Source organism: Triplophysa rosa, linkage group LG17 (genome assembly GCF_024868665.1).
Source record: "Triplophysa rosa linkage group LG17, Trosa_1v2, whole genome shotgun sequence".
Classification (NCBI taxonomy): Eukaryota; Metazoa; Chordata; class Actinopteri; order Cypriniformes; family Nemacheilidae; genus Triplophysa; species Triplophysa rosa.
Window position 1 is genome coordinate 12,320,278 of NC_079906.1, and position 11,818 is coordinate 12,332,095.

General features: G+C 38.7%; 1 protein-coding gene across 4 annotated transcripts; it reads right to left on the minus strand.

Annotated features, from left to right (window-relative positions):
- ptpn1 (protein tyrosine phosphatase non-receptor type 1) lies at positions 1-10,854 on the minus strand. 4 transcript variants are annotated; one of them, XM_057357068.1, is made up of 10 exons: positions 10,750-10,854; positions 10,575-10,671; positions 9,739-9,829; positions 9,232-9,332; positions 4,798-4,896; positions 4,543-4,680; positions 3,979-4,188; positions 3,301-3,462; positions 2,401-2,570; positions 1-2,320 (listed from the first exon to the last, which is right to left on the minus strand). In XM_057357068.1, exons 2-10 carry the CDS (start codon positions 10,629-10,631, stop codon positions 2,077-2,079), a joined length of 1,272 nt encoding a protein of 423 aa, XP_057213051.1. In that variant the 5' UTR covers positions 10,632-10,671; positions 10,750-10,854; the 3' UTR covers positions 1-2,076. The 4 variants fall into 4 exon arrangements, with proteins under 4 accessions (XP_057213051.1, XP_057213049.1, XP_057213052.1 ...); XM_057357066.1 differs by having other exon boundaries at positions 10,785-10,839; XM_057357069.1 differs by having other exon boundaries at positions 10,575-10,668; positions 10,750-10,832.
- Between the last annotated feature and the right edge of the window lie 964 nt (positions 10,855-11,818).

Genomic DNA, 11,818 nt, shown 5'->3' on the forward strand with positions numbered 1-11,818 from the left:
TCAGAGAAGTATGAGTTTATTACCACAGAATCTGAATTGTGTTCCGTCCAAAAATAAAATTTCAAATGTCAACTCATCAACCTGGAACATATGCTTTTCTTACAAAAACAAACAGATGATCAACATTAAGACGACAACAGGATGGTGGGAAAACAGGAATTCTCGAGCCTCGCACGACCCCAGAATTCTTTTAGCTCACAACTGAGCATGACAAACAAGGACACAGACAAATACATTTCTATGCGTATGTGTGTAAATAAAGCTGGCAAGAAGAGACTTTACATTCTGTGGTCCAGTTATGGGACCAGATTCTGTTAATCAGAAAGTCACAACAACAGTACAACGGATGGTCGAATACACCCTTCAAATCAAAGATTTGTGTAAATCACTCATCCAGTCTCTCGGTCCAGTACAAACTGAAACCCTACCTAACAACCAACATTCTTGATTGGTCAAATGGTAGTTAAAGTGTGACCACACAAATCTAAGTCAGAAAAATAGTCTGATTTGAGGACAACATAATGTAAAATAGATTTGTCTCAGGGTTACTGCATTGGACTTTCACACGTTCACTGTTCTTCAAGAAGTGTGGTTTGAATCGAAGAAAATGTTTATGCCCAGTTGATCTCTTTATAATAATTACTAGGACAAAAACAATAGTAGAATAAAAGTGTAAAACACAAAGACAGCTCACGGCCACTGGTCTTTTCTCTCTCCTCGTTCATTCTGTGCTGGTGTTTTATTTTTGGTTAATTTAATCCTCACACTATTCATCAAGGCATGTGATAAGGACCACAAGAACCTGAATGGATGTATATTGCAAAAAAAAGTGAGACGAAAATCAAAATCCCACAAGACACTTTGATTGCATCTGTGGGGGGATGTCTATGTAAAGCTCCAGTAAGTCAAATACTGCCTCCCGCTGGTCTGGCTTTGCCAAACCTTCTTTTCAGTTTGGTCTGGTTAGCGATAAATCAGCCAGCTCTAGATGCTAACACTAAAGACTTTCCTCAAGACATGAATAAATTGGAACTTCACAAAAAAGTAAACATTCTCCCAATGCTGAATATTAGAGTAGCAGACATAAGAATTTTTTATCTAACATTTTAGATGGGTATACCAGGAAGGACCTGTGAAAACAGACACCTGCGGCGAGCTCTGGTCTGGATAAACGGCTGTAGTTACTTTTATTGCATTTAAATTCTGAAGGACAAGCTGATGGGCCAGATGGGTTTGTCTGAATTGTGAAATTCTGAGCATTCTGGTAAAAAATTGAAACCGGTTTGACTAAGGAAAGAAAAAAACTCCCCAGTAACGAATGAACGTCAATCAGCTTGCTTGAGTGTTACATGACTTCTTTTTTTTCATGAAGTGCCAGTATTACCTTTGGGTTCGTATAAAAGCTAAAGAAACAAAGGATGGAAACAGAAAAGTTGGAAATGTTCAGTCAGCTAGTTTGTGACGTTTCCACTGATACGAACATCCTAGACTATTTATGAACACTTTTTCTGACACACACACACACACACACACACACACACACACACACACACACACACACACACACACACACACACACACACAAGTATATAATGTACAGCAGATTTGTGTGTTCAGCATATATAAAACCCTACCCAGCTCTGTGAAGAGCTGATCTTTTGTAGAGCTTCATTTGGAACATCTTTGTGATAGCCATCATATTAAAAATGCAAAAATTACCAAGTTACATATACAAACGAAAATTCCCTATTCACTGCAGCAATAACAGAGGTTTTTGGATCTTTACCTGTGTTGAATGTTTGGGTTATTACACCTGAATTGTGAGGCCCTGAGGTTTTAAACGGACACACGTTTATTGAAGGGTGTGTATAGACGGGGACCACAGCAGTTTGGATGAGAAAAGTCTCTTAAACTCTCCCCAGATGTTGGAGGGCGTGAAACAGGCCCAGCTGAAAGAGAGACAGGTCCAGCTGAGAAAGTGTGAGCGTCTGTGTCGGTCTCTCTCTCTCTTCCCCCAACAGCCAGCAGATGGGGGAAAAGAGAAAGAATAAGATCAACTGAGATGGAAAGAGAACATCAGTGCGCAAAGGTGCGGTAACAGATGTAAGCACCGAGAGCCAGCACTGTACACACGCACGTGTTGACCAGCAGGGGGCTCCAAACACTGTGGGGAGCATCTGCTGGTGGAGTTTCAGGTGGAGACCGTGCAGGTTTGGGAGGGGCTTCTGTTGCCACAATTGGGTTTTCGGGTTGTCCGACCTCACCAGCTGCGGCTGCCCTTCTGCGAAGGTCTTGCCCATCAGTGAATACCTGGGGTGCCCTAACAAGGAAAAAATAAACGTTTCAAATACTAGCTTTGGATGGGCATCAGCAATGCAGTCTTAATAATGAGATGTTTACCTGCTCACAAAAATCTCTGTGTTGTGCGGCACCTGTGCGAAGAAGTTTACAGGCTCACAGTTCACCAGGTCACCTGTGCCATTAGGGGGGTCTATTGGGGGTCGCGGTCTGGGAGGAGGAGTAAATTCAGGGGGGAGATCCTCCTCATTGGATAACTCTTTCCATGACATCTACACATACATAAACACGTGCGTACAAACTTTTACTTAAAGGTCTATATCATCCTCAAAGGAGTCCTGAAATTAATAATTCCACAAAAAAGAGAGACAATTACCCAAGAAATTAAAATTCTATCATCATTTACTCAACCTAATGTTGATTCAAACCTGGATGACTTTAAAATATCAAGAGAGATTTAGTATTGTCTTCAATATAATACAAAGTGGATGGGGACCAGGGGCTGCCCAACTCCAAAATGGACAAAAAAGAAGTTATGGTAACACTTTACAATATGTTTGTATTTGTTAACATTGGTAAATGCATTAAATAGTAAATATTTTGTGATTTTTAAGGTCCTACTTTGGTTTATGGAGTGTCCAACAACATACATACAAGGTGTAAAAACACTTCATTTTCTAATAATAGGCAGTTATTATTCCCTTTTTTCTTGACAGACACTCAAATGATTCGTTCGGTGATTCGTCTAATCCCCTCCTTTCTGTCAGCCTACTCTGATCTGATTGGTCAGATGGTCTAGTCTGCTGTGATTGGTCTATGGACTGTCTTCTACAGCCATTAAACAGTTTTGGCCCAAGAACAAAACTATTATTCACTTAATATTTACTTTGAAAGCCATGGTCACCATTTACTTGTATGAAATGAGCTTTGAAAATCTGCTATAAATAACTCCTGTTGTGTTTCAAGGGTCGATTGCCTTTACATATATACACATTATGTTACCTGTATAGAGGTGTCTCCCATAATGTACTTGGCTCCCTCTATGACAGCGAGGTAAGAAAAACGCAGCTGATCGGCTGTTTGTATCAAACCCATGCGGTATTTTCGCATTTCCAGCAAAACCTCTCGGATGCGCACCGATGATGGATCTTTCCTCTGAGACATCTGAGAACACATAATAGCAGCTGAACTGAAAACTTTCTGCTGAGCTTCAAATAAAAGCAAAAGCCAAATCTGGCAACAACAAACTCCTTCGCAATGAATGTCAAGTGTTATCACAGGCACAGCCATCAAATCAAAATACAGTGTAAAGGCTGTGGGTTCGACTCAAAGGAAACACACATACTGACAAAAATGTATGCATGAAATGCACTGTAAATCACTTTAGAGTCTGCCAAATGCATAAATGTACTACGTAAATGTTTACTTTAAACTGATACACCTGGTGGCACTTCTGCTTGCCTAATTTGTATCTTTGTTCTATTGTTTTCTATTTCTGTTTCCTCTTTATTCCCATTTAGTTGAATAGAAAAAAAGTTTAAAAAGATAAAGCACTGTTTCATTGAAGATATCATAAAAAAATTAACATGTTCAAACATTAACGACTACAATGTTCATTTTGAGATAACCCTACTCGGGACAATGCAAACTGATCTGTCAAGGAGCAGTCCGTCCTCTCACCAGTAAAAGGCAGGTGTCCACGAGACAGAAGGTTCCAGAACGGCCGATACCAGCGCTGCAGTGGACCACAACAGCGCCATGGTCCGGGCTCAGACAACCTGACTCCCGCACTTTAAACAGAAAGTTGAGAAAAGACGCGGGCGATTCAGGCACACCGAAATCTGGCCACGTGGTATAGTGGAACTGAAGAATCTCCCGTGTTTCCTGTGTCTTTAAACACAAAACAACATTGTTTGTTAGCAGCTTCGCAACCCTGATTGAGATAATAAAGCTGTGATGGGTCGCTCTGTTCGAAACATTACATTCCAGGACACATTTTGCACTTTTATATACATCAATTGAAGTCAAATGTCATCAAACGGATATTTCCCTGCAAAATTATATCTATCAGCTAATGTTATAAATAATTATAAGCTTACCGCTCGCTGAACATCGGGGGAAAGTAAGAAGACAGTTTCGAACAAGAATTTTTTGCTCTATTAAACGATATTTAAGTATTTTAATAACGGAAGGACACAAAGAAAAAAAATCAAAGGAGAGTTGAGAGAAGATCAAGCATCTCACCGACAGATTTTCCAGCTCCAGTTGTCGCACCGTGTAGTATGACTTCTCATCCTCTGAGATCAGAGTGAGTTTGAAGTTTGTGTCCTCAAAAAACGCCTCCCTCTCTTCTCGCTGCGGCCAGTACTGAGCACACTTTATCTGCACACACCCACCAACTCCTTCATAAGTGCACAAGCCTTACACACACTCAACAACAAGACCCAACCTATAAACACATTCCACATGCATCCATGTGGCAAATGCTGTTTTTCTCACCGAGCCTTTTTCTACAACCCTGTTCAGCATCACGACCCCTCGACAGCGCTGCTCCCACACAATCTCCCAGAAATGACCACAGGTGTTCGGTAACGGACCCTGCGCACATTAACACAATTACTCAAACAAGCAAAATTAGCTGCATTTACATGAATGAACATGTCCAAAAAGAGACTCCCGCGGTCTGTTCTATTCAGTTGTGCTATGTCTTGCTATTTTAAAAGAATATCCGCATCCTGTGAGAACGCCCTCTAATCCTCTCCAGAGCATTGAGGGCTGTCCTATACGGCAAATCAACGTGAATCACTGAGACATTGTACAGTACAGTTGGAAATAATGCTTTACCATGGTCTGTTTGAATACTCGATTCTGATGGCTGGAAGGTGTACATTAAAACCATTTCTACCATTGTATGTTTGAATACTCGATTCTGATTGGCTGGAACGCGTGCATTAAAACCGTTTAATGCACAGGTAGTTCTAGTCAATTTGATCAATGTTTGAAATTAACTGAGGAAAATAACTGTCTGATCAAAAATTACACTGTAAACATAAAGAACAGCTTTAACTTGGCAAATGACCACGGGGTAAGCGGGATAATCCACAGCTAGCCGTGCATTAAAGGATTTTAATGCACTTCGTGGAGGCAACCACGGCTTTACTGCATGGCTAGCCGTGGATAATCCCTTACATAATTAAAAAGGTGACACGTTCAGAAACATTGTACAGTTGTCTTGCTGATGTACACGCAGCGTAGCTGTGAAAGTGAGAATTTGTGTGTTTATGTCTAGCAAAGTTCTGACTGAACCAGGCTGGCAGGTTTAGACTAGTCTGCTGCCATCTCTGAGCATCGGAGATGTAATTTACCACTACAATAAAGAAACATGACTCAATGCCAGATTCCAAAACATTTCTTACTGTATTCGCCAGATACGGGAAAAATCTCTCTGGGAGATGTCAAGGCAAAATATCACAGTAGTACGCCGGTGGCATACTTCACCCAAAAAAGAAAATTCTGTCATTATTTACTCACCCTCTGGTCATTTCAAACTAGGGGTGTGCGCTACGACTAATTTGACAGTCGTTTAAATGAACGTTTTGTAACCGACTAGTCTAAAACTAAGAATGGCCCAGAAGGCGGTCCAAAAACTTTGCGTAGGACCTATGTAATACATTTAAAATACTAAATACTGTAGACTATTAATCAAACTGTTCATATTCAATATTGAATGTAGCTAAAACAGGCATATGTGTTCCAATTTCCTTACGTTATGATCATTAATATTTCTGCATTTGCTGCATTTGCATTTCTCCTTTAAGTCTGTTATTTCAGACTCTTAAAGTTCAATTAAATTTCAGTAATCAAATTCAATTAAATTTAAGTAAAAGTGTGTCTATAAGACTGAAATCATAAACCTTAAAATATTCAACAACAATTAATTAAAAGCTTAAAAACTAATGTTTCATTATTTGTTTATTTAAATGATGTTGAATGAAAAAAAAACATAACTTTTTTAATTATGTCGCAATTTAAGTAGCCTACAAGTTAAAATTAGGGTAGGCCTATAGCCTATCAACAAACAAGATAGCCTACATTTAAAAAAAAAAGAAAAAAAGATTTAAAAATGTTTTTATCGTGTCTTTATTATTATAAAGCAAAGCAATGTGTTTAAACAAAAAAGCAAATAGAAAGCAATGGACAAAAAGTACAGAACAAGCTACAGAACGCATTTGATCTCACAAAGAGACAATGAAAAAAGCTGCTAATAAAGCATACTGCCCATTTTAGCTAATTTATAGACATATAGGCTAAACACTCAAGTCCGCATGTGATTATGATGTTAATATTATTTTACATGTTCTTGTTGAGGAAATGCAAGCATTATGCTCGGATGAAAGTCGGCTCAATGTTTGTGAACAATAACTGTGGAATCTGCACAAACTCTCCAACGGCACACAGATAACAGTGCCAAGCGATCATGTTTATTCAAGTGCTTTGTTTGTGATAAACTTTATAATAAAAAATGTTCTGTAAATGTAGAAGCTGACATTCTCATCTCAGTTTTATTGAGTGTGCTCAAGATGCAATCACTGCATTTACAGCTCATTCTGCCATCAAATAACATCAATTTGTCTTTCGTGCATTTTAAATATTAAAATATTGATATTTATTATTAAGTAATTGTTAACATAACTGTATGTAGCTTTAGATCAGTATCTACTTTTTCGTTTTATGCCTGCATTGCGCGCTTCCGTCCGCGGCAATAAGAACCCAATACAGTATGGTTACGCATGGCTCCAGTGAAATTATTATTATGCCATTATGAAATGACAGTTTGCGTAAAACCTACCCGTTTTCCTCCTTCAAAACACCCCCACAACTAGGGTTGGGAATCGTTTCAATTTTATCGATTCCGATTCCAATTCTGTTTCTGCTTATCGATTTCGATTCTTATCGATTCCCAGTTTCGATTCCACAGTTGAAGTAAAACATTTAGATATCAACCTGTATGGTCATGTAGCCTGCTTATAGACTTGTTTGCAAAATATATATATATATTTATGAGCACCGTTTTGTGTATATTTACACATAGAAACACACCTTTTCTGATTTATTACAATTTGTATTATCATAGTTGAACTACATCATGGTTAAACTGCAGTTACTATAATGCAACTATGGTTAATTTGTGATTCCTGTGCTTTAATGCAAATTCTATAACTAAACTATGCTTACTATAGTAAAAAATATCGATAATTTTCATAAGGGCTTTTATTGAGATATCAGCAGATCATGCAACGCATGTACTTTTCTGAAAATATGCACACAGGAATTGATAAGAGGAATTCAAATTTTAATCTCAAGTATCCGATTCCTATTCCTTTCGATTCCGATCCGATTCCTAGCCTTTCGATTCCGATTCCAAATTGGAATTGATTTTCGATTCCCAACCCTACCCACAACTCGTCTTTCAAGTGGTCATTTCTGAGCTTGCTGCAATTGGCACAAAGGAAACGCATTCTAGATCTGATCTAAAATTAAAACATTTCGTTCCTGATACACTTTTAAAGACTATTAATAATAATTTTTTCAAACATATTGTTTTAGTATGTTATTTAAAAGTTTTTAAACTAAACATTAAAATGAAAGTCATTTAAATTATATGTGTAATTAATTTAAATTTTATGTGTAATTTTTAAGTGTAATCGACTGTTGTTTTCAATGTCGACTAGCAGGAGCTTACCGTTTAAACGACTAGTCAATTAGTATCGCACATCCTTATTTCAAACGTGTATGACTGACTTTTTTTACACAGGACACAAGAGAACATATTTTTAAGAAAGTTGGTAACCAAACAGCGCCGGCACCCATTCACTTCTATTTTATGGACACAAAACCAATGCAAGGGAATGGGTGCCAGTTAACAACATTCTTCAAAATATCTTCTTTTGTGTTCTGCAGAAGAAAGAAGGTCATAAGGTTTGAAATGACAAGAGGGTGAGTAAATGATGACAGAATTTTCATTTTTGAATGAACCATCACTTTAAGACTGGGCAGGTAACACAAATGATCACCACATATAAAAGAGTAGTTCACGTTCAAATTTGCCCCCACTCACTTGCCATAGTCATTTTTATTCCTACTATGGAATGTCAATGGGGGCATATTTTCGAAGTGAACTACTCCTTTAATTTGTACAAGATCATTATTTAACCTGTCTCACCTATGACATAGGTAATGTGTAGTATTTCACGAGCTTTGTGTCTTATATGCCCATGAGTAGGGCTCGAGTATGAAAGTCTGCCCCATCAGGCCACGACTGAGTATCCTTTCAGTGACACTAAACAAGGAATGTATTTCTCCAATGAACTTTCTACTGGATATTTTATGATTAATATTATTAAACGGGCCATTATTATTACAAAGATTGCATTTCAAACCAAAATCAATTGATACCGTAGGTAAAAACGCATGAGATTGAGAAATAAAGAACATTCTGATAGTAATGTCATGCTTTCTCATGCTTCGTCTTATTATCTAAAACCCCAAGGTCAATTGCTTTTAATTCTTTTAAAATGATGACAAAAACTATCTGTCATAAGATTAAAGTTGTGTTAGTCGGTTTAACACATCAAATTAAAAATATGACCACATACGCCCAAGTAACCTGTCCTAACTATCCTCTAGGGTTCATGTTCGCGTGTTGGGACTTATTGTACTAAACCACATAAGATGAAAAGGAACATATTTAAAAAGGATCATGACAATAAGAACCTTTTATATTTTAGGAGCATCAAAGGAAAAAACACAATGGAATCCAAAGAATCACATGGAGATCAAATGCCTGTGTGGTCTTGACAATAAATGAGAGATTTGATTGAATGAACTCACCATCACATTCCTCGGTGGATAATTAAAGAATGGTTACTTCACCTGAGTTAGTATGTAGTTTCTCTGAGCTTCCTCCACAGAGATCAGACTGGCATTGATGTAGTCATTATTACCGATGTGTAGACAAATACGACTGTGGTCGACTGTGAAAGGAAAGAGAGATCATGCAGTGAGGTACATCACTCATGGCGCTTTGAAACTTCAGCTGTGGAACAGATCTTTTTCAGGTCCTGTTCTCAGTTCCTCACAAGGGAGAACAAAATCTCCCTGTTTAAATGCTTATAACCGAAACAAATAAAACACAAGAGCTGTCATTCAAATTGTTTTGAGTAAAGGACCTCATTAGGTTGTTGAGGAATAAAAAAGACTAAGGCAGAGAGGAAACCACAACAGCGTCGCTCTTTAAAGTCTTTGTGACGGACGAGTTAAAAAAAGGAGAGAAAAAGCCATGACATATTCAGTGTGAAATTACTTTAACAGCTCGCTGATAACAGGCCCCTTCCGTTAGGTGTCACTGAATGTGCCGAACAGGGGAAGCAGCACACTTACATGGGCTGACGTCTCTGTAGCGATTACGACTTCTATTTTCTGGAAGTTTGGCAATCTTACATGGTAGGTCACTGGACTGCTGCCTAATTTCCTATAGAAAAACAAGCGCAAGAGATGAGATCACTTCATTCTATTGGTGCTAAGTGAAACAAATCTTAGGCAAATGATTTGCTTGGTTAAACTGTGTGGGTCTTAGTCACTTTATGCAAATCAAATACACACAAAGTTATGAAGGACCACCTTCATAACTTGATGCAGTTATTTGATGCCCTACTTCCACCAACTGCACTGAAGGGTGAAAGTGAGTCAAAGACAAAAGTACCAGAATAAGTGTGGACTATTACACTTACAGACTCTGGAAATATTATACCTAGTTTATATCTTTTCTCCGAGTACTAAGACGACGTTACCTTTCAAATCGTAAATAGGTGGCTTTAGAGACTAATGTACTCAAAACCCGTGACAGGTTGACACGACAGGTTAGAATGGGAGCAACTCACTGAATCTGATCTCCGGTCCATTTTACACAGTACGGTCACGCTTTCCTAACCATTTACAATACAAGGCTCACTGAATTCGTGTGATTCTGATGACAGAGTCTTAACCACATCACAGCAACAGGTCCTTGTGACCGTCTAACATTTCTCTGTGTTTTGCTAAGTTCGGCTGGTACCTGTCCTGGCCTGCGGGCTAACCTGAGGATGGCAAACAGCTTATCGCGAGTCCCGCCTTCCGTTATAACGCTTTCTGACACAATCACGTGTCAACGTAGCGATCCGATCTTCGATTAACTATCGACCGTCCGGTCGGTCCCAGACTGAAATTCATGGCTTTACCTGGTAAACGGCGTTCCAGTTCCCGAGCTCATCAATTTCCCGAAACTCGGCTTCCATTGCCGCGTGTGTTCCCCGCCGCTCGAAGGTTCGTTCCCTGCTAATATAATCAGTTTTAAAGTCGATGTCGAATCACATAAAAATAAATGACTTTTAATGTCTGCTTTAATTTTCTTACTGAAGGTTTTAAGGGTACTGTTGTGTCGCTCTTACCGGAAACACGCTGCTTGCTCCTCCCGCAGCACGGCTCTCTGGCTGCTGTCCGACATGGCCACACCCCTCTTTCCTCATATTGACCAATGAAAGGCCGCGTGTGGCCTTGAACTCCAGGGTAAAACTAATCGGGGTGAAAAGCATTGGGGGCGTGGACGACCAATGAAAGCACGGAGCGTTACCTCTCAATCCTTCTAGGTATTGTAGTTTTTACACTTCGGGGATTTTACACGTGCGTAATGAAATTTTGAGAAGTACACAACTGTCAAAAGCTCATTTTACAAAAAATATTTCTGTGCCGTATTAAAACGGATTATCTGATAAAGTTAATATGTTAACTGATATTTTATCCTTGTATCATGTTACATTTCTAAATAATATTTGGGGTTTTTGTGCATGTCAGGTTATTGTGCAGTTCTGGGAATGTGCACAGTCTCAGACTACTGTTTTCCAGTTCAGAAAATTTGGGATTGTATGGTGGTGTTTAATTTCCAGCAAACTCACAGTTTCCAAGGAACCCTTTTCCTAAAACTCCTCTTTTCCTGTATCCAAAATACAGTGGTCAGTGTTGTACATTTCCTACCCACAGAGACACACAAGTGATGCCAAAATAAAGCATCATGTGCACAATGGATATAAACAGCACTGACAAATCTTCCCAAATCCAGGCTACATTTTTTAGATAAATGTCCTAGATCTGTCTCATCATAATTGCTCAGGTCCACACTGCACAACTATACACAGATATGTCTGTTTTATTAAAACATTTGAATAGCTTCCCGTCCACATAATATTTTCAAATCACACTTTCCTCAACGCATATCTGTGCCAATGAAAGCGCATGTCCAGCATTTAGTTGTGGGTCAGTATATACATGGTTGGTTTCTTACAAATCTTAAATACAAGGTCTGTATTGGTAATGATAATCAATATTGTTGTGTACACAATACGACAAGAGAATATTAAAACTTGTAACTAGAGAAATCTGTTATCCTTCACCATCTTTCTCGGTCTTCTGGTCATGAGCACTGTTG

Bases quoted from the DNA above. Each gene is read 5' to 3' on its own strand.
- ptpn1 (XM_057357068.1), bottom strand. From the start codon at position 10,631: ATGGAAGCCGAGTTTCGGGAAATTGATGAGCTCGGGAACTGGAACGCC. The intron at 4,681-4,797 runs GTGAGAAAAACA...GGGTGTGTGCAG, and splicing joins GGGTTGTAGAAAAAGGCTCG to ATAAAGTGTGCTCAGTACTG. The intron at 2,571-3,300 runs GTAACATAATGT...ATGTATGTGTAG, and splicing joins TGGGAGACACCTCTATACAG to ATGTCATGGAAAGAGTTATC.